This window comes from Capricornis sumatraensis, chromosome 3, assembly GCF_032405125.1.
Source record: "Capricornis sumatraensis isolate serow.1 chromosome 3, serow.2, whole genome shotgun sequence".
In the NCBI taxonomy this organism is placed as follows: domain Eukaryota; kingdom Metazoa; phylum Chordata; class Mammalia; order Artiodactyla; family Bovidae; genus Capricornis; species Capricornis sumatraensis.
This window is the reverse complement of record NC_091071.1, coordinates 134,556,805-134,584,181: the sequence shown is the minus strand read 5'-3', so window position 1 is coordinate 134,584,181 and position 27,377 is coordinate 134,556,805. Positions and strand designations below refer to the sequence as shown.

At 38.7% G+C, this 27,377-nt stretch overlaps 1 protein-coding gene across 1 annotated transcript in view; it reads left to right on the top strand.

The window, feature by feature from the left end:
* The window catches only part of C2CD6 (C2 calcium dependent domain containing 6), a 122,312-nt gene that overhangs the window by 61,791 nt on the left and 33,144 nt on the right, over window positions 1-27,377 (top strand). Inside the window, exons 14-15 of the mRNA XM_068969131.1 lie at window positions 17,543-17,597; window positions 24,884-24,942. Of these exons, the coding sequence (XP_068825232.1) occupies window positions 17,543-17,597; window positions 24,884-24,942 (114 nt within the window). The remainder of the gene's footprint in view (window positions 1-17,542; window positions 17,598-24,883; window positions 24,943-27,377) is intronic.

The window sequence follows — 27,377 nt, the reverse complement described above, 5'->3', positions numbered from 1 at the left end:
GTACTGCAATTTGGACTCCATTGTTGACTAAGAAGGCATACTCTATTTCTTCTAAGGGATTCTTGCCCACAGTAGTAGATATAATGGTCATCTGAATTAAATTCACCCATTCCAGTCCATTTTAGTTCACTGATTCCTAAAATGTTAATGCTCACTCTTGCCATCTCCTATTTGACCATTTCTAATTTTGATTCATGGACCTAACATACCAGTTTCCTATGCATATTGCTCTTTACAGCATTGCACTTTACTTCCACCACCAGTCACATCCACAGCTCGGTGGTGTTTTTGCTTTGGCTCCATCACACCATTCTTTCTGGAGTTATTTCTCCACTGTTCTCCAGTAGCATACTGGGCACCTACCAACTTACAGAGTTCATCTTTCAGTGTGATATATTTTTGCCTTTTCATAGTGTTCATGGGGTTCTCAAGGCAAGAATACTGAAGTGGTTTGTCAGAACTCTCCATCATGACCCATCCGTCTTGGGTGGCCCTACACGGCATGGCTCATAGTTTCACTGAGTTTGATAGGGCTGTAATCCATGTAATCAGTTGGTTAGTTTTCTGTGTTTGTGGTTTTCATTCTGTCTGCCCTGTGATGGATAATGATAAGAGGCTTGTGGAAGCTTCCTGATAGGAGAGACTGACTGTGGGGGAATCTGGGTGTAGTTCTGATGGGTGGGGCCATGCTCAGTTCAGTTCAGTCTCTCAGTCATGTCCGACTCTTTGCAACCCTGTGGACTGCAGCATGCCAGGCTTCCTTGTCCATCTCTAACTCCCGGAGCTTACTCAAACTCATGTCAATGCCATCCAACATTCTCATCCTCTGTTGTCCCCTCCTCTTCTTGCCTTCCATCTTTGCCAGCATCAGGGTCTTTTCCAGTGAATCAGTTCTTCACAATTTCAGCTTCAGCATCAGTCCTTCCAATGAATATTCTGAACTGATTTCCTTTAGGATGGACTGGTTGGATCTCCTTGCAGTCCAAGAGACTCTCAAGAATCTTCTCCAACACCACAGTTTAAAAGCATCAATTCTTCAGTGCTCATATTTCTTTATAGTCCGACTCTCACATCTGTACATGACTACTGGAAAAACCTTAGCTTTGACTAGATGGACCTTTGATGGCAAAGTAATGTCTCTGCTTTTTGATATGCTGTCTAGGTTGGTCATAACTTTTCTTCCAAGGAGTAAGTGTCTTTTAATTTCCTGGCTGCAGTCACCATCTGCAGTGATTTTGGAGCCCCCCAAAATAAGGTCTCTTGGTTTCCATTGTTTCCCCAACTATTTGCTATGAAGTAATGGGGCCGGATGCCATGGTCTTAGTTTACTAGGCTATACTCAGTAAATCTGTAATCCAATTTTCTGTTGATGGGTGGGTGTTTGGTCTGAGGCCAAACTTTGTAGGAGTAATGCCAGCAATGCCTTCTTCAAAATGACTTATGGCTACAGGATTGTATTCAGTGCCCCTAACTCTGCAGCAGGCCATTATTGACCCACACCTTCGCCAGAGGCTCCTGGACACTTATAAGCAAGTCTGGCTCAGTCTCTTATGGGAGCATTGCTTCTTTCTCCTGGGCCCTGGTGCACATAAGATTTTGTTTGTGTCCCCTAAGAGTCTATTTCCCTAGTCTTGTGCAAGTTTTGTAATGAAATCCCACTGGCCTCCAAAGTCAAGTTCCTGGGGGTTCTCCATCCCTTTGCCAGATCCCCAGGTTGGAAAATCTGTTGTGGATTCTAGAACTTTCTTAACAGTGCGAGAATTTCTTTGGTATAATTTTTCTGCAGTTTGTGGGTCATCTGCTTGGTGGCTCTTATGGTGGGGCCATATGGTGGGGCCCAACTAGTCTCATGGGTTGGTATAAAATTCAATTGAAAGTATAACAGCAATAGCAAAATCTAAATTCAAAGGAAAACCTGAGAGGTTATCTCAGTGGAAAAAACAATTTTTTAAGTTGTATGTTATTTCTTTCTTTCAAAAAAATTTTTATTGGCATATAGTTTCTTTACAATGTTGTGTTAGTTTCAGGTGTACAGAAGAGTGAATCAGCTGAGTGTATACATATATCCACTGTTTTTTGGATTTCCTTCCCATTTAGGTCACCACAGTGCATTGAGTAGAATTTTCTGTGCTATACAGTAGGTTCTCATTATAGTGTCAATTCCAGTCTCCCAACTCATCCCACCTTCCCTCTCTCCCCATTGGAGTCCATACATTTGTTCTCTATGTCTGTGTCTCTATTTCTGCTTTGCAAATAGGTTCATCTGTTCCATTTTTATAGATTCCACATGTATGCATTAATATGCAATATCTTTCTTTTTCTGACTGACTTCCCTCTGTCTGACAGTCTTTAGGTCCATCCGCATCTCTGAACACGGCACGGTTTCATTCCTTTTAGTGGCTGAGTGATATTCCCTTGTATGTAAGTGCCACTTCTGCATCCATTCCTCTGCTGATGGACATTTAGGCTGCCTCTGTGTCCTGGCTATTGTAAATGGTGCTGTAATGAGCATGGGGGTGCATGTATCTTTTGGAATTATTGTTTCCTCAGGTGTATGCTCAGGAGTGGGATTCCTGTGTCAAGTGTAATTTTTATTTTTGTTTTTTTAAGGAACCCCCATACTGTTCTCCATAGTGGCTGCACCAATTTACATTCCCACCAACAATGTAGGAAGGTTTCCTTTTTACCACATCCTCTCCAGCATTTGTTCTTTGTAGGCTTTTTAACGATGGCCATTCTGACCAGTGTGAGGTGGTACTGCGTCATAGTTTATGTATTTTGTTTCATTAGATATTAGTGCAAAGGCTTATTCTCCCATTTTACCTGGAAGTTTCTGTAGTTCAAATGCAGCTTCAATAAATAATTTCTGGGTTTTAATGAAATATTAGTAAAATTCTTTTCAGCGACTGCTAGACACTTCCCTAAGTTCAACTAAATCACTTTCCTTCCTGAATGGGGGAAAAAAAAAACTTCCTAAACTTACTGCTGCTTCTAAAATTAGTACTGTCAGTGTCCTAATACTTGTTATTAATCTCTTCTAAGAACCCATTATACTTTTTCAGCACTCCCTTTACAATATATTTGTCTTATACTGAAGTACACATACAGAAAAGTACATAAAATGTGAGCATTTTAATGAGTAATTATAAAGCAACAACCGTTGTAATCTCTACCTGCTGCTACTGCTAAGTCACTTCCGTCGTGTCCGACTCTGTGCGACCCCACAGACGGCAGCCCACCAGGCTCCCCCGTCCCTGGGATTCTCCAGGCAAGAAAACTGGAGTAGGTTGCCATTTCCTTCTCTAATGCATGAAAGTGAAAAGTGAAAGTGAAGTCGCTCAGTCGTGTCCGACCCTCAGCGACCCCATGGACTGCAGCCTTCCAGGCTCCTCCGTCCATGGGATTTTCCAGGCAAGAGTACTGGAGTGGGGTGCCAGTAATCTCTACCTAGGTCAAGAAATAAAACAGTGCAGTTACATGAAAAGTACTTCCTCAACCGCGTGCTCTTTCCTGACGACAGTCCCCTTACATCCTCTCCAGAGATAAGCGCTGTCTTGACTGTCATGATAACATTTCCCTCCTTTGTAGTTTTACTGATTATTTTTACATTCCCAAATGACAAAGTTATGCAAAAACTTATTACATTATTGCTTATTATTTTTAACATTGAATTTGTGAGATTCAATCATATTTTTGTATGGATGTAGCTAAGTAATTTTCCTTGCTATAAAATAGTCAGTTGACTGAAACACAATTTAAATGTTGTTTGAATGTTATTTATTGTGTGTGTGTGCTTGCTCAGTCAGTCATCTGTTATAAACATGCTGTTATTAATATAAACATTATTGTAGCATGCAACTTTCTAGGGTGTATACATAGAGTTGAAATTGCTGATTCCTAAATAGATAATATACCCAGTTAGCCACATTGTTTACCAAGATGGTTGTTCTTGTTGTTCAGACGCTAAGTCATGTCTGACTCTTTGCAGCTGCATTGACTGCAGCATGCCAGGCTTCCCTGTCCTTTACTGTCTCCCAGAGTTTGCTCAGACTCACGTCCACTGAGTTGGTGATGCCATCCAACCATCTCATCCTCTGCTGCCCCCTTCTCCTTTGCCTTCAATCTTTCCTACTATCAGGGTCTTATCCAGTGAGTCGGCTCTTCACATCAGGTGGCCAAACTATTGGAGCTTCAGCTTCAGCATCAGTCCTTCCAGTGAATATTCAAGGTTGATTTCCTTTAGGATTGACTATTTTGATCTCCTTGCTGTCCAAGAGATTCTCAAGAGTCTTCTCCAGCACTGTAATTCAAAAGCATCAATTCTTCAGTGCTCAGCCTTCTTTACGGTTCAACTCTCATATCTGTACATGACTACTGCAAAAACCATAGCTTCAACTAGACTGACCTTTGTCGACAAAGTAATGTCTCTGCTTTTTTTGTGCTGTCTATGTGTGTCATAGCTTTTCTTCCAAGGAGAGTCTTTTAATTCCATGGCTGCAGTCACCATCTGCAGTGATTTTGGAGCCCAAAAAAATAAAATCTGTCACTGTTTCTACTTTTTCCCCTTCTATTTGCCAGGAAATGATGAGACTGGATGTCATGATTTTCATTTTTTGAATGTTGAGTTTTAAGACAGCTTTTTTAAAAATCTTTTTTTATATACATTTATTTATTTTAATTGGAGGTTAATTACTTCACAGTATTGTATTGGTTTTGTCATACATCAACATGAATCCACCACAGGTATACATGTGTTTCCCATCCTGAACACACTTCCCTCTTTCATCCTCATCAAGAGGCTCTTTAGTTCCTCTTCACTTTCTGCCGTTAGAGTGGTATCATCTGTATATCTGAGGTTGTTGATATTTCTCCCAGCAATCTTGATTACAGCTTGTGAACCAACCAGCTCATTATTTCGTGTGATGTACTCTGCATATCAGTTGGATAAGCAGAGTGACAGTATACAGCCATGATGTACTCCTTTCCAAATTTTGAACTACTTTGTTGCTCCATGTCCCATTCTGTTGCTCCTTGGCCTGCATATAGGGTTTTCAGGAGACAGGTAAGGTGTTCTGGTGTTCCCATCTCTAAGAATTTTCCAGTTTGTTGTGATCCACACAGTCAAATGCTTTAGTGTAGTTAGTGAAGCAGAAATAGATTTTTTTTTAATTCCCTTGCTTTTTCGATGATCCAGCATATGTTGACAATTTGATCTCTGGTTCCTCTGCCTTTTCTAAATACAGCTTGTACATCTGGAATTTCTCAGTTCACATACTGTTGAAACCTAGCTTGGAGGACTTGGAGCATTACCTTGCTCACGTGTGAAATGAGCACAGTTGTATGGTAGTTTCAATGTTCTTTGACATTGCCATTCTTTGGGATTGGAATGAAAACGGACTTTTCCAGTCCTGGCCACTGCTGAGTTTTCCAAATTTGCTGGCATATTGAGTGCAGCAGTTTAACAACATCATCTTTTAGGGTTTGAAATAGCTCAGCTGAAATTCCATCACCTCCACTAGCTTTGTTCATAGTAATGCTTCCTAAAAGGCCCACTTGACTTCACATTTGAGGATGTCTGGCTCTAACTGAGTCACCACACCATCATGGTTATCTGGGTGATTAAGACCTTTTTTGTATTATTATTCTGTGTATTCTTGCCACGTCTTCTTTATCTCTGATGCTTCTGTTATATCTTTGCCATTTCTGTCCTTTATCATAGTCATCGTTTCATGAAATATTCCCTTGGTATCTCCAGTTTTCTTGAAGAGATCTCTAGTCTTTCCCATTCTATTGTTTCCCTCTATTTCTCTGCATTGTTCACTTAAGAAAGCTTTCTTATCTCTCTTTGCTGTTCTCTGGTGCTCTGCATTCAGTTGGGTATATCTTTCCCTTTCTCCTTTGCTTTTTGCTTCTCTTTTCTCAGCTATTTGTAAGGCCTCCTCAGACAACCACTTTGCCTATTTGCATTTCCTTTCTTGGGGATGGTTTTGGTCATCACTTGCTGTACAATGTTAAGATGGTGGTACCAGTTTACCTCTTACCTATAGTGTGTAAGTTTTCCTATAATATTTCCTGAATATCATGTTGATACTCTTGGACTATTAATTTTATCAATGTGAAATCTTATGGTACTTTTCTTTTTCTTTTGTTTTCTATAAACTTTATTGAGGTATTACTATAATGATTTCCTAATTATGATTTTACTAATTATAACATTAATTTCTGTTATTTTCCTCAGTTCAGTTCAGTCGCTCAGTTGTGTCCAACTCTTTGTGACCCCATGAATCGCAGCACGCCAGGCCTCCCTGTCCATTACCAACTCCCGGAGTTCACTCAGACTCACATCCATCAAGTCGGTGATGCCATCCAGCCATCTCATCCTCTGTCGTCCCCTTCTCCTCCTGCCTCCAATCCCTCCCAGCATCAGAGTCTTTTCCAATGAGTCAACTCTTCACATGAGGTGGCCGAAGTACTGGAGTTTCAGCTTCAGCATCGTTCCCTCCAAAGAAATCCCAGGGCTGATCTCCTTCAGAATGGACTGATTGGATCTCCTTGCAGTCCAAGGGACTCTCAAGAGTCTTCTCCAACACCACAGTTCAAAAGCATCAATTCTTCTTATTTTCCCAGGGATGCCATTGTAGTTGTTGTTGTTCAGTTGCGCAGTCATGTCCAACTCTTTGCAGCCCCATGGACTGCGGCATGCCAGGCCTTCCTGTCCCTCACCATTTCCTGGAGTTTGCTCAAGTTCACATACATTGCATCAGTGATGCCATCCAGCCATCTCATCCCTTGATGCCCTCTTCTCCTTCTGTCCTCAATCTTTCCCAGCATCAGGGACTCTTCCAATGAGTCTGTTTGCCTCAAATGACCAAAATACTGGAGCTTCAGCATCCTTCCAGTGAATATTCAGGGTTGATCCCCCTTAAGATTGACTGGTTTGATGTCCTTGCTGTCCAGGGGATTTTCAGGCGTCTTCTCTAGCACCACAGTCCAAAGGCATCAATTCCTGGCATTCTGCCTTCTTTACAGTCCAGCTCTCACAAGCGTACGTGATCACTGTGAAGACCATAGCCTTCACTATACAGACCTTTGTCAGCAGAGTAATGTCTCTGCTTTTCAGTACGTTGTTTAGGTTTGTCATATCTTTCCTGCCAAGAAGCAGCCGTCTTCTGATTTCATGACTGCAGTCACTGTCTACAGTGATTTTGGAGCCCCCAAAGAGAGAATCTATCACTACTTCCACCTTCCCCCCTTCTATTTGCCATGAAGTAATGGGACCAGATGCCATGATCTTAGTTTGTTCTAATATTTAGTCTTAAGCCAGCTCTTTCACTCTCATCCTTCACCCTCATTAAGAGGTTCTTTAGTTCCTCTTCCTTTTCTGCCAGAGTAGTAGTAGTGATTAGAGTGGTAACATCCGCATATCTGCGGTTGTTGTTTCTCCCACCTGTCTTGATTCCGGCTTGTGACTCATCCAGCCCGGTATTTCTCATCATGCACTCAGCATATAGATTAAACAAATAGGGTGACAGAAGACAGCCCTGTCATACTCCTTTCTTGATCTTGAGCCAGTCAGTTGTTCCATACAGTGTTCTAACTGTTGTTTCCTGACTCACATACAGGTTTCTCAGGAGACAGGTAAGATGGTCTGGTATTCCCATCTCTCTAAGAGCTTTGCACAGTTTGTCATGATCCACAAACTAATAGATACCTTAAAACAACAGAAATACATTGTCCCACAGTTACGGAGACTACAAGTTTGAAACGAAGGTGTTAGCAAGGTCTGGCTCTCTCTGAACCCTATAGGGGAGAATGCTTCCTTGCTGTTTCTAGCTTCTGGTACTGGCCAGTAATCTTCGGCATTCCTTGGCTTATAACCATATCATGCCACTCTCTGCCTCTGTTATCACATGGTCATCTTCTCTTTGTGTGTGTCTCTCCTTTTATGAAGATATCAAAAATGTTCAATTAAGGCTATTTTATGTTCAATAGCCTTATGTTCAATGTTCAATCCAGCCTATTTTGATAGGACCTCATCTTAATTTATTATATTTGCAATAATTCTATTTTCAAGTAAGGGTACATTCTAGCTATTGGGGCTTTGAACTTTTTTGAGGGACTTTGTATCTCAAATCTTTTTTAGAGACTAAGTCAACCCATAACATTTACATACCATGAAATATAACCAATTTTATATGGACAAATCAATGAGTTTTGATCATGTATATTTCACTATATGAAGATCTAGAATATTTTCATCACTACACCATTAAGTATGATAATTTTTCCTCCAGGTTTACTGAGATTTCATTAACAAACGAAATTGTATATATTTAACATGTATACAAGCTTCCTGGGTGGCTTAGATGGTAAAGAATCTGCCTTCAATGACGGAGACCTGTGTTTGATCTCTGTGTTGGGAAGATCCCCTGGAAGAGGGCATGGCAACCCACTCCATTATTCTTGCCTGGAGAATCCCCATGGACAGAGGAGGCTGGTGGGCTACCGTCCAAAGGGTCCAAAAAGTTGGACATGACTAAGCAACTAAGCACAGCACAATGTGTATACAATGTGATGATTTGATATAAGGATACCTTGTGAAATAATTATCATCATCAGGTTAATTAACATATCCATCACCTTCCAGAGTTACCTGCATGTGTGTGTAGTGGGAAAACTTAAGATTTACTCTTTTAGCAAATGCCAAGTATAAAATGCAATATTACTGTTAATAACTATAGTAACTATGCTGTATGCAGAATTATGTGCTATACTCTAGAACATTTTCCATCTTATAACTACAGTCTTGAACCCTTTGACCAGCATTTCCCTATCCCTTAAACCCTAGCTGCTGGTAACTACCATTCTACTTTCTGTTTCTGCAACCTTGGCCTTTTTTTTTTTTTTTTTAAGATTACAGTACAAATAAGATCTACAGTATTTTTCTCTATCTGACTTATTTCACTTAACATAATGCCTTCAGATTTCATCCATGTTGTCACAAGTGGCATTATATCCTTATTTTTCACAGCTGTATAATATTCTTTTGAGACAGATACCGCATTTTCACACATTCATCTTTCTATAGACATATAGGTAGTTTCCATACCTTGGCTGTTGTGAATAATGCTGCAATGATCATTAAAGTGCACATATTTCTTTGATCTATTGTTATAAACTCTGGTATATGGCCAGCAGTGGGAATGCTGGATCATGTAACTCTACTTTTAATTTCTTGAGGAACATCCATACTGTTTTTCATAGTAGTTGTTATCAATTTACATTCTCACCAACACTGCATAAGGAATCCCTTTTCTTTACCTCCTTGAAAAATGTGTGAACTCTTGTCTTTTTAATAAGAGACAGTCTAACAGTTATGATTGTGGTTTTCAGTCTATCTGCCCTCTGATCGAGAAGGATAAGAGGCTTATAGAAGATTCCTGATGGGAGAAACTGACTGAGGGGGAAACTGGGTCTTGTTCTGATGGGCAGGGACATGCTCATTAAATCTTTAATCCAATTTTCTGTTGATGGATGGACCTGTGTTCCCTCCCTGCTATTTACCTGGTGGAGGTAATGAAGATAACAGCAACCTCCTTCAAAAGATCCCATGCATGTCCTGCTACACTCAATGCCCCCAACCCTGCAGCAGCCCGCTACCAACCCATGCCTCCTAGACCCTCACAGGCAAGTCTGGGTCAGTCTCTAGTGAGGTCACTGCTCCTTTCTCCTGGGTCCTGGTGCACACAGGTTTCTGTTTGTGCCCTTCAAGTGTCTATTTCCCAGTCCTATGTAAGTTCTGGTAGCTCTATGGTGGGGTTAATGGTGACCACTTCCAAAAGGGCTTATGCCATACCCAAATCTGCTGCACCCAGAGCCCCTGTCCCTGTGGCAGTCCACTGCCCACCCACACCTCCACAGGAGATGCTCAGACACAGTTCTGTCTCAGTCTCTGTGGGGTCCCTGGATCCTGATGTGCACAAATCTGTATGCAGTTCAGGAAGCAACAGTTAGAACTGGACATGGAACAACAGACTGCTTCCAAATAGGAAAAGGAGTACATCAAGGCTGTAATTGTCACCCTGCTTATTTAACTTATATGCAGAGTATATCATGAGAAATGCTGGGCTGGATGAAGCACAAGCTGGAATCAAGATTGCTGGGAGAAATATCAATAACCTCAGATATGCAGATGACACCACCCTTATGGCAGAAAGCAAAGAGCTAAAGAGCCTCTTGATGAAAGTGAAAGAGGAGAGTTAAAAAGTTGGTTTAAAGCTCAACTTTCAGGAAACAAAAATCATGGCATCTGGTCCCATCACTTCATGGCAAATAGATGGGGAAACAGTGGAAACAGTGGCAGACTTTATTTTGGGGGGGCTCCAAAAGGACTGCAGATGGTGACTGCAGCTATGAAATTAAAAAACGCTTACTCCTTGGAAGGAAAGTTATGACCAACCTAGACAGCATATTAAAAAGCAGAGACATTACTTTCCCAACAAAGGTCCATCTAGTCAAGGCTATGGTTTTTCCAGTAGTCATGTATGGATGTGAGAGTTGGACTATAAAGAAAGCTGAGCACCGAAGAGTTGATGCTTTTGAACTGTGGTGTTGGAGAAACTCTTGAGAGTCCCTTGGACTGCAAGGATCCAACCAGTCCATCCTAAAGGAGATGAGCCCTGGGTGTTCATTGGAAGGACTGATGTTGAAGCTGAAGCTCCAATAGTTTGGCCACCTGATGTGAAGAACTGACTCATTGGAAAAGACCCTGATGCTGGGAAAGATTGAAGGCAGGAGGAGAAGGGGACAACAGAGGATGAGGTGGTTGGATGGCATCACTGACTCAATGGACATGAGTTTGAGTAAACTCTGGGAGTTGGTTATGGACAGGGAGGCCTACCATGCTGCAGTCCATGGGGTCACAGAGAGTTGGACACAACTAAACTGAACTGAACAGTTATGAGGTGATCTTGTGGTTTTGATTTGCATTTCCTTGATGATTTGTAATTAGTTAGTAATGGGAGCACTTTTTCATGTTGGAGCATGAAATTAGTAATTGGAGCACTTCCCCTGTTGACTGTGGATGTCTTCTTTGAAAGAATGTCTATTCAGGTCCTTTGCCCCCTTTTATTTTTTTTCTTAATGTATATTTTATTGAAGTATAGTTGACTAACAATGTTTCAGGTGTACAGCAAGGTGATTCAGTTTTATACACATACACATGTATATATTATATATATGTATATACTATACATATATATATATTACACACACATATATATTATTTTTTAGATTATTTTCCATTATAGGTTATTACAAGATACTGACTATAGTTCCCTGTGATATACAGTAAACCTCTGTTGCTTGTTGCATATCTAACTTTTTAAATTAGAAATCTAGCATTCTATTCATACCCGTCAAACAAGTGGAATCAAAATGTCATAAATTTTTTAGTTAGGCAAAAGTTGGTAAGTTTTCTAAAATATATATATATATTACACATACTATTTATATATATGTATGCAAAAGCTTTTCTAATACATTTGATAAAGCCTTGATAAAGGACATCAAAAAGAAAAAAGAAGAGATGGAGAAGTTGGAAAACAAACTAAATGAAATGGGAGCACTGAATGTGAAATAGAAAAAGTGAAACAAACTGGATAAAAGTAAAAGATCATCATATAGTCCAGTGGTTTTTAAACATGACTGCTCATCAGAAACACATCTGGAGCTTTGGAGAGAAAAAGCAATACCTACTGAATTCTCTTAACTTTTGCTTGTCTGGAAAATTTTTGATTTCTCCCTCAAATCTGAATGAGAGTCCTGCTGGGTAGAGTATTCTTGGTTGTAAGTTTCTTCCTTTTCATCACTTTAAATATATCATGTCATTTCCTTCTGGCTTGAGTATTCTGTTGAGAAATCAGTTGATAACCTGATGAGAGTTTCCTTGTATGTTGTTGTTTTTCCCTTGCTGCTTTTAATACTTTTATTTGTGTCTTTAATTTTTGTCAGTTTGATTACCGTGTGTCTCCATGTGTTCCTCCTTGAAGTTTTCCTGCCTGGAACTCTGTGCTTTCTGTACTTGGTTGAGTATGTCCTTCCCCATGTTAGGGAAGTTTTCAGCTATTACCTCTTCAAACATTTTCTCAGGTCCTCTCTCTCTTTCTTCTTCTTCTGGGACCCCTATAATGCAAATGTTGGTGCATTTAATGTTGTCCCAGAGGTCTCTTGGGCTGTCTTCATTTCTTTTCAATCTGTTTTCTATTTTCTGTTCTGCAGCAGTGATTTCCACCTTTCTGTCCTCGAGATCATTTACCCATTCTTCTGCCTCAGTTATTCTGCTGTTGATTCCTTCTAGTGTATTATTCATCTATGTTTGTTTGTTCTTTAGTTCTTTTGGTTCAGTTCAGTTCAGTTGCTCAGTTATGTCAGTTTCTTTGTGACCCCGTGAACCACAGCACGCCAGGCCTCCCTGTCCATCACCAACTCCTGGAGTCCACCTAAACCCATGTCCATTGAGTCGGTGATGCCATCCAACCATCTCATCCTCTGTCATCCCTTTCTCCTCCTGCCCTCAATCTTTCCCAGCATCAGGGTCTTTTCCAATGAGTCAGCTCTTCGTATCAGGTGGCCAAAGTATTGGAGTTTCAGCTTCAACATCAGTCCTTCCAATGAACACCCAGGACTCATCTCCTTTAGGATGGACTGGTTGGATCTCCTTGCAGTCCAAGGGACTCTCAAGAGTCTTCTCCAACACCACAGTTCAAAAGCAGGTTTGTAGTAAACATTTTTTGCATCTTCTCCACTGTTTTCCTGAGATCCTGGATCATCTTCACTATCATCGTTCTCAGTTCTTTTTCTGGAAGGTTGCCTATATCTGCTTCATTTAGTTGTTTTTCTAGGATTTTATCTTTTCCCTTTATCTGAGACATAACTGTCTGCTTTTTCATCCTGAAAAGACCTTCATGCTGGAAAAAGATTGAAGGCTCAAGAAAGGGATGACAGAGGATGAGATGGTTGGATGGCATCACTGACTCAATGGACATGAGTTTGAGCAAGCTCCAGGAGATGGTGAAGGACAGCAAAGCCTCGCCTGCTGCAGTCCATGGGATCACAAAGAATAGGACATGACTGAGTGACTGAACAACAGCAGCAATATCCTGATTAACTTTCCATAATGTGGTTTTTGTTCTAGCCGCTGTGGGGTTGTGATTTTTGGCTAAGAGGCTTTTGTAAGTGTCCCAGTGCGAGGGACTGATGGTGGGAAAAATTGGGTCTTGCTCTGGTTGGCAGGGCCAATCTTGTTAGTTGTTTGGCCTGGGGCAACCCAGCCATGGGGTTTACTGGCTCTCTGGTAGGGTTAATGGTGACCTTCAAAAGGACTTACACCAAAGGGGACTTTCCAGGACTGCTGCTGCCAGTGCCACTGTCCCTGGTGTGAGCCCCTGCCAATCCACAGCTGTACAGAAGACCCTCCAGCACCAGCAGGTTTTGGTTCAGTTTTGGTTCAGTCTTCTGTGGGGTCACTGCTTCTTTCCTCAGGGTCTTGGTGCACACAACATTTTGTTTGTGCCCTCCAAGGTTGGAGTCTCAGTTTCTCCCCAGTCCTGTGGAAGTCCTGTAATCAAATCCTGCTGGCCTTTAAGTTCAGATTCCCTGGGGATTCCCAGTTCTTTTTGTTGGATCCCCAGCCTGAGAAGCCTGATGTAGGGTTCAGAACTTTTACAATAGTGGGAGAACTTCTTTGCTATTACTGTTCTCTAGTTTGTGGGCCACCCACCTGGTGGGTATGGGATTTGATTTTATCATGATTGCGCCCCTCCTACCATCTCACTGTGGCTTCTTCTTTGTCTCTGGATGTGAGATATCTTTTTTTGGTGGATTCCAGCATTCTCCTGTCGATGGTCAACAGCTAGTTGCAGTTTTGGTGCTTTCTCAGGAGGAGAGGCACGTATGTCCTTCTGCTCCACCATCTTCCTTTGCCCCTTTTAAAAATCTGGTTATTTGTTTGTTTGCTATTGAGTTGTATAAGTTCTTTATACAGTTTGACTATTAGTCCCCTTAGGGATGTATGGTTTGCAATATTTTCTCCCATTACTAGATTGCCTTTTCATTTGTTGACTGTTTCCCTACTGTGCAGAAGCTTTCAGTTTAACTTAGACTCACTTGTTTATTTTTTATTTCATTGCATTTGCTTCTGGGGTCATATTTTTTAAAAATATCATTGCCAAGATCAATTCAAGGAGTTTTTTCCCTAAGTTTTCTTTTAGGAGTGTTATGTTTTCAAATCATATATTTTAACCTTTAATCCATTTTGAGCTAATTTTTTGTGAGTGATATCAGATAGGTGTTCAGTTTTATTCTTTTGCATGGAGATATACAGTTTTCCCAACTCCATTTATTGAGGAGACTATACTTTACCCACTGAGACTTTGTGGCTATCCTATCAAATAGTAGTTGGCCAGATACGTGGCAGTTTATTTCTGGGCTCTCTATTCTGTTTTATTGGTCTTTTTTTATGCCAGTACCATACTGTTTTGCTTACAAAATAGCTTTGTAATACAGTTCCAAATCAGAAATTGTGAGACCTCCAATTTTATTTTTCTTTTTCAAGATTGCTTTGGCTGTTCAGGGTCCTTTGGAGTTCATACATTATTTTAGGATTTTTTTTTTCTGTTTTTCTGAAAAATGTCATTGGAGTATACAGGGATTTAATTGACTCCATAGATCACTTTGGTTAGTTGGACATTTTAGCCATAGTGATTTTTCAATCCATGAACATTAGCTATCTTTCCATTTACTTGTGTCTTTGTCAGTTTCTTTCTTTCAGTGTTTTACAGTTTTCAGTGTAAAGGACTTTCACCTCCTTGATTAAATTTATTCATAAGTATATTATTTTTGATATCACAGATTGGTGGTTGCCAGAGGTGCATTTTGGGAGGTGGGTCAAATGGGTGAAGGTGGTCAGAAAGTACAAACTTCCCAGTTATAAGATAAATAAGTCCTTGGTTTGTGATGTATACTATGGTTAACAATACAATGAGTATATTTCAAAGTGGCAGAGAATAAATCTTAAAAGTTCTCATCACAGGAAAAAAATTATAAATATGTGGTGATGGATGTAAACTAAAATTATGTAATCATTCTATAATATATACATATATAAAAGCATTATGTATACTTAAAACTAATACAGTGTTGTAACCAGCATGTAGGAAATATTAGCAGTTACAAACCAAAAGTATGATAATGATGGCTTTTATATTTACCTACATAGATACCTTTTCCAGAGTTCTTTGTTAATATAAGCTTGAGTTACTGTCTAGTGTCTTTTCCTCTTATCCTGAGAGACTCCGTTATGATTTCCTGTAACAAAGAAATAATAGTGACAAACTCCTCTAACTTTTGTTGATCCAGGAATGTCTTAATTCTTCATTTTTGAAGGATGGTTTCGCTTGTTATATAATTCTTGGTTGATGGTCTTTTTCTCTCCACTTTCTACTAATGTGGTTTGTTGACAAGAATTTGGCTGTTAATTTTACAGCCAAAAACTGAAGAGTTTTTACAACATGATGAGTCAGTTTTTTTCTTACTGTTTTCAAGTTCCCTCTTTGTCTTTTCAGAGTTTTACTGTGTCTTAGTATATATATGTCTTTGAGTTTATCCTTGAAATGTGTTGAGCTTTTTGCACGTGTATATTCATGACTTTTACTAAATTTGGGAAATATTTGACCATTATTTCTTCAAACATTCTCCCTGACTCTTTCTCTCTCTTCTTTGACTCCCATGTGTATGCTGGTACACTTGACTGTTGTCCCCAGGGTCCTTTAGGTTCTGTCATTTTTTTCATTCTTTTTTTCTTCCTGCTTTTCAGGCTCAACTGTTTTATTATCCTATCTTCAATTCAGTGATTCCTTCTTCTATCTGCACAATATGCTGTTGAACTTCTCAAGAGTTTTTCATTTCAGTTATTGTACTTTCTGATCCAGAATTTTTATTTGGTTCCTTTTTATAATATCTATCTCTTTATTTACATTTTGTTCATATTTTTTTTATCAATTTCCTTTAGTTGTTTGCCCATGTTTTCCTTTTGCTTTTTGAGCATATTCAAGAAAGTTTGCTTTTAAAATCTTTGTCTATTAAGTCCAATATCTGGGCTTCTTCACAGGACATTTCTATTAAATTTTTTCCTATGAATGGGCTGTAATTTCCTATACGTTAGTATGCTATGTAATTTTTTGTTGAAAATTGAGCTAAATATTATATTGTAGCTAGAAATTCTCCTCTTTCTCTAGGGTATTGATGATTGATTGGTTTTTGGCTGCTCTGTGTCTTCTTGCTCTGTGTGGGCTTTCTCTCGTTGCAGCGAACAGAGGCTACCCTCTAGTTGCAACGTGCAGGCTTCTTATTGCAGTGGCTTCTCTTGTCACAGAGCACATGCTCTATGGCACATGGGCTGCAGTAATTGCAGAACTCAGGCTCAGTAGTTGTGGCACATGAGCTTACTTGCTCCACAGCATGTGGAATCTTCCCAGAGCAGGGATAGAACCCATGACCCCTGCATTGACAGGCAGACTTTCTCTGCCTGTAACACTGTACCACCAGAGAAGTCCTGTTTTGTTTTTTGTTTTCTTCTTTTGGGGGCTTTGGTCACATGTTTCTTTAATGACCATCCAAATTTTTTTTTTTTTTTTGCAAACACTGTATTCCTTGTCATTTGTGGTCAGTCATCAAAGTCTTTCTTCCAGTATCTCAGCATCCAGTTAATGACCTGACTGATTTCTTAAAACACCAAAATTTAACTGCCCTTTTTTTTTTCATTAACCAGTCCCTGGTTGCTTTAAGTTTTGTATTGAATTATGAAGTTTGAATTAGTTCATCTTTCAACCTTTTGACAGTTTATTATATTTGTTTCAGTGAACGGACTAATTCTTTGAGCAATCTACCATTTTCTATGATATCACTTTTGCATTCTCTTCTAATATATGCTTTATTTTATGCTAATCCTATGAGTTGACTCATTGGGAAAGACCCTGATGCTGGCAGGGATTGGGGGACGACAGAGGATGAGATGGCTGGATGGCATGCCTGACTTGATGCACAGGAGTTTGGGTGAACTCTGGGAGTTGCTGATGGACAGGGAGGCCTGGCGTGCTGCAATTCATGGGGTCACAAAGAGTCGGACACGACTGAGCAACTGAACTAAACTGAACTGATTTTTATTTTAAGTTATTGTTTTTGTTTCCTGGGGCTTAGGGGAATAAAAAGAGGTCAATAATATACAAAGTAGTATCATGTACTTTTTGTGATGTTTGCCATTTCCTATCTCAATAAACTATTATTACCATGTTTCAAGTTCTCTCACTACCTCTATTGTACTTGTTAAATTATCAATGAATTATTTTGCTTATTTACGATAAAGCCAAATGGTAACACTAGATCTCATTTTATTATTATTTATAGCTATCAATAATGCTAAGTTTAAACATTATATTGATACTTATTTTTTCTGTTCACCTTCTCTGGTCTGTTTTTACTTCAGAGTTCATCTTCTTACTGTTGCACAAAGGAAAATTTAAGTAGACCTTGTAGTTTAGGTAAGTTATTATTTGTATATATACTTGTAATTTTCAAATATTTAGTGAAATTGAGAACATAAACTCATGTAAAACAATTATCAATAATTTTTTTCAAAATATTAATTACATTATGATGTTTGTGATTACTGACATGACAAAAATATGGAATTACAGTATAGTGGGAAATCAAGCAAAGCAAAATACAAATGGCTGAAAGATCCTAGATAATATTTATTTTACACGCATTATAATATTGCTAAGCCATTTATTACATTTCTCTGTGTTTACATTCTGGCTATACACCTAATGAAGAAGCTTTTCTAATTCAACGAATTGTTCTGTGATATCATTATGAAGACATACTTGACATATCAGTAAATGAGAAGGTAATAATCAAAATTGCATTCATCTCATACACTAGTAAAGTAATGCTCAAAATTCTCCAAGCCAGGCTTCAGCAATACGTGAACCGTGAACTTCCAGATGTTCAAGCTGGTTTTAGAAAAGGCAGAGGAACCAGAGAACAAATTGCCAACATCCGCTGGATCATGGAAAAAGCAAGAGAGTTCCAGAAACACATCTATTTCTGCTTTATTGACTATGCCAAAGCCTTTGACTGTGTGGATCACAATAAATTGTGGAAAATTCTGAAAGAGATAGGCACATATCAGACCACCTGACCTGCCTCTTGAGAAATCTGTATGCAAGTCAGGAAGCAACAGTTAGAACTGGACATGGAACAACAGACTGGTTCCAAATAGGAAAAGGAGTATGTCAAGGGTGTATATTATCACCCTGCTTTTTTAAATTCTATGCAGAGTACCTCATGAGAAATGCTGGGCTGGAAGAAGCACAAGCTGGAATTAAGATTACCAGGAGAATTATCAATAACCTCAGATATGCAGATGACACCACCCTTATGGCAGAAAGTGAAGAACTAAAAAGCCTCTTGATGAAAGTGAAAGAGGAGAGTGGAAAAGTTGGCTTAAAGCTCAACATTCAGAAAACAAAGATCATGGCATCTGGCCCCTTCACTTCATGGTAGATAGATGGGGAAACGGTAGAAACAGTGGCTGACTTTATTTTTCTGGGCTCCAAAATCACTGCAGATGGTGACGGCAGCCATGAAATTAAAAGACGCTTACTCCTTGGAAGAAAAATTATGACCAACCTAGACAGCATATTAAAAAACAGAAATATTACTTTGCCAACAAAGGTCTATCTAGTCAAGGCTATGGTTTTTCCAGTGGTCATGTATGGATGTGAGAGTTGGACTATAAAGAAAGCTGAGCACTGAAGAGTTGATGCTTTTGAACTGTGGTGTTGGAAAAGACTCTTGAGAGTCCCTAGGACAGCAAGGAGACCCAACCAGTCCATCCTAAAGAGATGAGTCCTGGGTGTTCATTGGAAAGACTGATGCTGAAGTTGAAACTCCAGTACTTTGGCCACTTGATGAAGTGCTGACTCATTGGAAAAGACCCTGATGCTGGGAAAGATTGAGGGCAGGAGGAGAAAGGGACGACAGAGGATGAGATGGTTGGATGGCATCATCGACTCGATGGACATGGGTTTGGGTGGACTCTGGGAGTTGGTGATGGACAGGGAGGCCTGGTGTGCTGTGGTTCATGGCATTGCAGAGAGTCAGACATGACTGAGTGACTGAACTGAACTGAACTGAATAATCAAAATACTTAACAACCAGTACAGCATAAGCATGGAACAACTAGATTAGACAATGCTGTTGGATCAAAGTTCTGGAAGTCCCCTGCTGTGCCATACTGGGGTTGAAGGAAATGGGAAATTCCTATACTTTGGCCACCTAATGTGAAGAACTGACTCATTGAAAAATACCCTGATATTGGGAGAGATTGAAGGCAAAAGAAGAGAGGGTGGCAGAGAATGAGATGGTTAGATAACATCACTGACTCAATGGACATGAATTTGAGCAAACTTTGGGATTTAGTGGAAAACAGAGGAGCCTGGTGTGCAGCAGTTCATGAGGTCACAAACAGTCAGACACAACTTGGCAACTGAACAACAATAACAACAGAAATGTTTTAATATTTAACAATTGGGACAGTTATATGACTGTGTAATAACTGAATATATGTCCAGAGGAGACTGTAGAAATCTAATTAAAATAAAGAGAGAATAAGAATATAACTCAAACACTTGACAGAAGATGAGCAAGCAAGAACATTTTATTGTAACATGAAAGCATCCTTGAGTTGTAGAGAGTGTTCACCAATTAGGAACTTATGGAGAAATAGAAGATGAAAAAATGTATTTTAAAAAAGACAGGGAAAATACCAGATGAAATTGTGATTAAGAAGTATAATTTTAGAAGAAAGTTTCCAAAGTGGAAATTTGACTTACCTGAGTGGTTGATGTGGTGAAATGAAAATTATTACAAATTAATGTTTTAGCCATATATGTTTTTGCATTTATCCATATGAATACATATGCATGCGTATATATGTTCTACACAATAATAACAATTCTAAGAACATATATTGTGGTACAGGTAACTACTTTAGAACATAGTATGTCAGTGTCTGGAATACTTTAAACGTCAGGAAAATTTTAAAGTACACCTAAATTATTATTTATCCTAGAAGAAAAAATGACCATTTGGAATAACATTCAGGAGTAATAAAACATCCTGGAAGATTAGGATATTTGGAAACCCATAATGTGATTCCTCCAAAACTTTAATTCTAATATCCTTTGGAATATTTTAATCATAAAATAACTTTTGGAGTAAATCTGATAGAACAGCAAAGCAAGCTCTTTATTTCATTATTAATACTTCCAACTATTTCTTCAAAGGGAGAAATAATGTATCAAGTAATAGAAAATATTGATGAGGGGGTAAACTGATTAGCTATGGAACTTCAGTTCAGTTCAGTTGCTCAGTCGTGTCCTACTCTTTGCAACCCCATAGACTGCAGCACGCCAGGCTTCCCTGTCCATCATCAAATCCTGGAGCTTGCTCAAGTTCATGTCCATCAAGTCAATGATGCCATCCTACCATCTCATCCTCTGTCGTTCCCTTCTCCTCCTGCTTTCAATCTTTCCCAGCATCAGGGCCTTTTCCAATGAGTCAGTTCTTCCTATCAGGTGGCCAAAGAATTGGAGCTTCAGCTTCAGCATCAGTCCTTTCAATGAATATTCAGGACTGATTTCACTTAGGATTGACTGGTTTGATCTCTTTGCAGTTCAAGGGACTCTCAAGAGTCTTCTCCCACACTACAGCTCAAAGGCATCAATTCTTTGGTGCTCAGCTTTCTTCACAGTCCAACTCTCACATCCATACATGACTACTGGAAAAAATCATAGCTTTGACTAGATGGACCTTTGTTGGCAAAGTAATGTCTCTGCTTTTTAATATGCTGTCTAGCTTGGTCATAGCTTTTCTTCCAAGGAGCAAGCATCTTTTAATTTCATGGCTGCAGTCACCATCTGCTCTGAAACTTCAGTTCAGTTCAGTCGCTCAGTCGTGTCCAACTCTGCGACCCTATGAATCGCAGCATGCCAGGCCTCCCTGTCCATCCCCAACTCTCGGAGTTCACTCAGACTCATGTTCATCGAGTCAGTGATGCCATCCAGCCATCTCATCCTCGGTCGTCCCCTTCTCCTCCTGCCCCCAATCTCTCCCAGCATCAAAGTCTTTTCCAATGAGTCAACTCTTCGCATGAGGTGGCCAAAGTACTGGAGTTTCAGCTTTAGCATCATTCCTTCCAAAGAAATCCCAGGGTTGATCTCCTTCAGAGTGGACTGGTCGGATCTCCTTGCAGTCCAAGGGACTCTCAAGAGTCTTCTCCAACACCACAGTTCAAAAGCATCAATTCTTCGGCGCTCAGCCTTCTTCACAGTCCAACTCTCACATCCATAAATGACTACTGGAAACTTAGGCAACCGTTTATCTTATAAAAGACTTGATTTTTCCATTTTAAAAGTGAAAGAACGAAACTAGATACCACCCCCTTGCAGTTACCTTATATTGCCTTATAATCTTCATAACTTTGTAGACATTTCACATATATTTATTTAGTCTTCATACAACCTTGTTAGGTTGACATTATTATCCTAGTTTTATAGATGAAGCAACTGAGGCATTGAATCGCTGAGTCATTTGACAATTCTGGAATAGAAGTCTGTGAAAGAAGCCAGTGGTCCAATCTCCTGAGGAGTGAAGAGTCTTTATAAGCAGTGCCAAGTCAATTGGAAAGAACAAACAGAATTAGAAAGCGCATCTATGGTATATCTTTTAAAAAGTAAATGCTTAGGGAGCAAAACAGGGCTTATTTTCGTATTGTTCACTCCAGTTTGCTCTTGAGTAGGTTGTTAACTTTTCTGGATTTTTCTCATTTTTAAAATGAGAAAAATGGTTTTAAGACTATTGAGTCTCCAATTTTTCTAAAATTCTATATTTCTAAGTTTATATGTGAATAGTGTCTTTTAAAAATGATTCAATTCCTAAATACATATTATATGATTTTGTTATACTTTGCTTTACACTTTTCAGTTTATTCATGTAGATTAGTCTTATATAATTAACCTAATTCTTCTATGGATACATTATATAAAATAAAATGCAATATATATTAAAGAGTTTATTTAGTAAGTTCACATAGCCCTCTTGCTAATAAATTCCTTGCATGATCATTATCTTTAAGCAAATTAGAGACATATGCTAGCCCAGTTCCTTTGCAGCTGCTTTCATTGATACCCTCTGGCTACTGATATGTATGTACATATATTTCAGCATACTACCACAAGTTAGAAGAACGTGATTGTTCCACTCCATGCTTTTATAAGCTCTTTAAGTTTATTATGTAAGAATCTTCTCTAGTGTCATGAATTGAGGAAATACAGACCTATTCATGAAAGGTATCTAGAATGTAGGGTGTGTCCACACAGCTTTACAGAATTGGGTTTGTATAGCAAATGTATGATGGAAGATCACCCAAATGACTGCCAGAGGATAGGGTAAAGTGAGGCTCCAAGAAGGATTAATAAAAGTGATCTTTTAAACATTGTCAAGCACTTATGGGAAGAAGGCGATGGCACCCCACTGCAGTAGTCTTGCCTGGAAAATCCCATGGATGGAGGAGCCTGGTAGGCTGCAGTCCATGGGGTTGCAAAGAGTCAGACACGACTGAGTGACTTCACTTTGACTTTTCACTTTCATGCATTGGAGAAGGAAATGGCAACCCACTCCAGTGTTCTTGCCTGGAGAATCCCAGGGACTGGGGAGCCTGGTGGGCTGCCATCTCTGGGGTCGCACAGAGTCGGACACAACTGAAGCGACTTAGCAGCAGCAGCAGGCATATATGTGATAAGGTGCATAACAGCCAGAAAATATTCAGAATCACCTAGAGTAAAGTGATTTTTTTTTTTAGTTTTTACTTCATGTTTTGAACTGGCATTAAGATCCAGAAAAGTAGAAGTATTCAATATATTGACTACAATGTGATTACAAAACAATCTTTTACGTACATAAAGTACAGTGCAAGTACAGTGTATGTTGACATTTAAGTTTAAAAACAATGCATGCATTTTAACAATTCTATTCAAATTAGTAGAGTTACTAAGTGACAAACTTAAGGGTGCGGTGTGTCAGGGGTTAGAATAGAAAGAGTAATGGTCATTTTTCATTCCAGTCACAAAGAAGGGCACTGCTAGAGAATGTTCAAACCGCTGTACAGTTGTGCTCATTTTACATGTAAGTAAGGTTATGCTCAAAATTCTTCAAGCTAGGCTTCAGAAGTACATGAACTGAGAAATTCCAAGTGTATAAATGGGGTTTAGAAAAGGCAGAGGAACCAGAGATCAAATTGCCAATGTCTGTTGGATCATAGAGAAAACAAGGGAATTTCAGAGAAACTACTTCTGCTTCATTGACTACACTTAAGCCTTTGACTTTGTGGATCACGACAAACTGGAAAATTCTTAAAAAGATGGGACTACCAGACCAGCTTACCTGTCTCCTGAGAAACCTGTATGCGGGGTCAAAAAGCAACAATTAGAACCAGACATAGAACAACCGACTGATTCAAAACTTGGAAAGGAGTACAACAAGGCTGTATATTGTCACCCTGTTTATTTAACTTATAAGCAGAGTACATCGTGTGGAATGCCAGACTGGATGAATCTCAACCTGGAATCAAGATTGCTGGGAGAAATATCAGCAACCTCAGATATACAGATGATATACCACTCTAATGGCAGAAAGTGAAGAGGAACTAAAGAGCCTCTTGACGTTGAAAGAAGAGCGTGAAAAAGCTGGTTTGAAACTCAACATTCATGAAATGAAGATCATGGCATCCAGTCCCATCACTTTCTGGCAAATAGAAGGGGAGAAAGTGGAAACAGTGACAGATTTTATTTCCTTGGGCTCCAAAATCACTGTAGAAGGTGACTGCAGCCATGAAATGAAAAAATACTTGCTCTTTGGAAGGAAAGCTGTGACAATCCTAGACAATATATTAAAAAGCAGAGACATCACTTTGCCGACAGAGGTGCATCTAGTTAAAACTATGGTTTTTCCTGTGGTCATGTAAGGATATAAGAGTTGGGCCATAAAGAAGTCTGAGCACTGAAGAATTGATGCTTTTGAATTGTGGTGCTGAAGAAGACCCTCAACAGTCCCTTGGATTGCAGGAAGATCAAACCAGTCGATCCTAAAGGAAATTACCCTTATTGGAAGGACTGATGCTGTAGCTCAAATACTTGGGCCACCTGATGCAAAAAACTGACTCATTGGAAAAGACCCTGATGCTGGGAAATATTGAAGGCAAAAGGAGAAGTGGGCAGCAGAGGATGAGATGGTTAGAGAGCATCACCAACTCAATGGACATGAGTCTGAGCAAACTCTGGGAGACAGTAAAAGACAGGGAAGCCTGGTGTTGGGCGGTCTGTGTGGTTTCAAAGAGTCGGACACCACTTAGTGACTGAACAACAACAACAATGATGGTAAAATTAACAGCAAAACTTACATTCATTTGTGCTTATTATGTTCCAGACACAGTGTTAGATGCTTTAGCCTTTAAATGACACAACCCTGTGAGAGAGGATCATCACCCTTTGACAGATGAGGAAACTGAGAAAGAGTGAAGCAGGATAACATGTCCAAATTTAGGTGGTTGGTTAGTTGCAGAGGCTGAGTCTAGGCAATCCGGCTTAGAGCCTGTTCCCTTAACTGTTGTACTACACAGTCACTAGAGACGTGTGTGAATAACATGTTTATCAAATACCACAAGTGCTGACTTAATTATATGATTTTTTTCATTCTTTTTCAGATGAGTTAATGCAAGACAAAGCCTGTGGACAAAAAAATACAAATAGAAAAGGAAAATCAGTAAGCATATTGATATATCCTTTAAAACTCATTGTTAACATTTTATATTATTTTGAATTAATTAATATTTACTGTGTATCCTGTCATCAAAAGGCATATACTATTATCAGTATAGTTCAGTCGCTCAGTCGTCTCCGACTCTTTGCGACCCCATGAATCGCAGCACGCCATGCCTCCCTGTCCATCACCAACTCCCGGAGTTCACTCAGATTCACGTCCATCGAGTCAGTGATGCCATCCAGCCATCTCATCCTCTGTCGTCCCCTTCTCCTCCGGCCCCCAATCCCTCCCAGCATCAGAGTCTTGATAAAGTCTTGGGAACTTGAATAGAATTTGTATCCTAGTTTTGTGAAAATTGTATAAATCTTAATTATGTTAAAAAAATAAAATAAATACCTTTAAATAGACAATTATTAGGCAGAGAAATGGAAAAGTATATAATACCATGGTAACCATAGGATTAACTAGATAAAAGACTCACTAAATTAATCAAGATATTAACACAATCATCTCAGGAAGAATTGAGTACAGACAAGAGAAAAAGTGTTCATTTATATGAATAATTGCACTTAATTCATTATATTAAAAGTTCTTTCCACCTAAATAACCTAAAGTTTACTTACATCTTATGGAAAGATTTTAGCATTCTATGAGTAAAATATTTTCATTAAAGCTGTCTATTGGTGAAAATCATTCAAATAAAAAAAGAAAGCATATACTCTATCGCTATGAATTTACTACCTTATTATAAGTAAAGTTTACTTATGTCATGGTTTATTATAAACTTATAAATTATTATAAAGCAATATAAATAAATATAACATTAATTTTAACAAGTTATACTGTTTAATTCTGCCTCTCCCAAATTGTTTTACTAGGCAACTCACAGTAGCACCAGGAAAGCATAGACCATCTCTGCCCAGCTACCTACATAGTTTCAGTTCAGACTGTAGTAAATCCAGATTAATTTCTGGATTTCTATTATATATTTCTTCTAGTAGGAAAGGACAAGAGAAACAAGCTCTACTTTACAAAAGTATCTTAAAATCTATTAATGATATAATCTTAATTTAATTATTTTATAAATGTACTACCCAAAACCAAGATTTTTTAGGGATCTGCATAAAACTTAAACCTTTATAACCACGGTTCAACTCCTCTCCCTAACTAAATGTTTGTAACTTACATCGTAATACTCACTGGCCCAATTCTTCTAGCTGTGGCATTTCTCATATTAATTGAAGAAAAGTTTTGGGTCTCATGTAACTTCAAAAAGGACCAAACATTATTGGACCATATGGTATATTATATCCCATTGCCAATGCAATCAAACTGTTCATTAAAGAACAACTATGACCAGCTATTTTAATAAATACTTAATTTATTAAAATAAATATTTAAATCTCTATTTAAATATTTAAATCTCCATTTAATAAACATGGAGACAGATACAACATCTATCTCCATATTTATTATTCTACCATCTTAACGCTAACCTTAGCCTTAGCCATATGAATCCCTCTACCTATTCGTTATCCTCTCATCAACAAAAATCTAGGGGTATTCTTACTAGCTGTGTCAAACCTAGCCATCTATTCTATTCTGTGAGGTGAATGAGCTTATTATTCAAAATATGCTCTAATTGGATCCCTAGGAGCAGTGGCACAAACAGTTTCGTGTGAAGTAACACTAGAAATTATCCTTTTATCAGTCCTTTTAGTAAATAGATCTTTTACCCTCTCAACTTGCATCACAAGAACATCTATGATTGATTTTTACATCATGACCTCTAGCCATAATATAATTTATTTCAATAAATTGTATTTATTCTGTAGAAACTAATTGAATCCCTTTGATCTAACATAAGGAGAATTAGAGCTTTTATCTGCCTCTAACATAGACTATGCAGCAGGCACATTCATTATATTTTTCCTATTAGAATATGCCAACATCCATCATAATAAACATTTTCACAACAGTCCTATTTCTAGGAACATTCCATAATCCCCATACACCAGAACTATATACAATTAATTTTATTATCAAAACACTACTATTAATACCCACGATTCTCAACACCCAACTCATACATCTACTTTGAAAAAACTTTCTATAACTAACACTAACCTTGTGTATATGACACGTTTCACTACTGAACATAACATCAAACATCCCTCTACAAACATAAGAAATATGTCTGAAAAAGAGTCACTTTGACAGAGTAAATAATAGAAGTTTAAATTATTTTATTTCTAGAATTATAGGAATTGAACCTACCCTTAAGAATTCAAAATTCTTCCTGCCACCACACTTCACTATATTCTATAGTAAGGTCAACTGAATAAGCCATTGGACCCATACCTTGAAAATGTTGGTTTATATCCTTCCTTTACCAATAAATCCCATTATCTTATCATTCTCTTACTAACCATTAT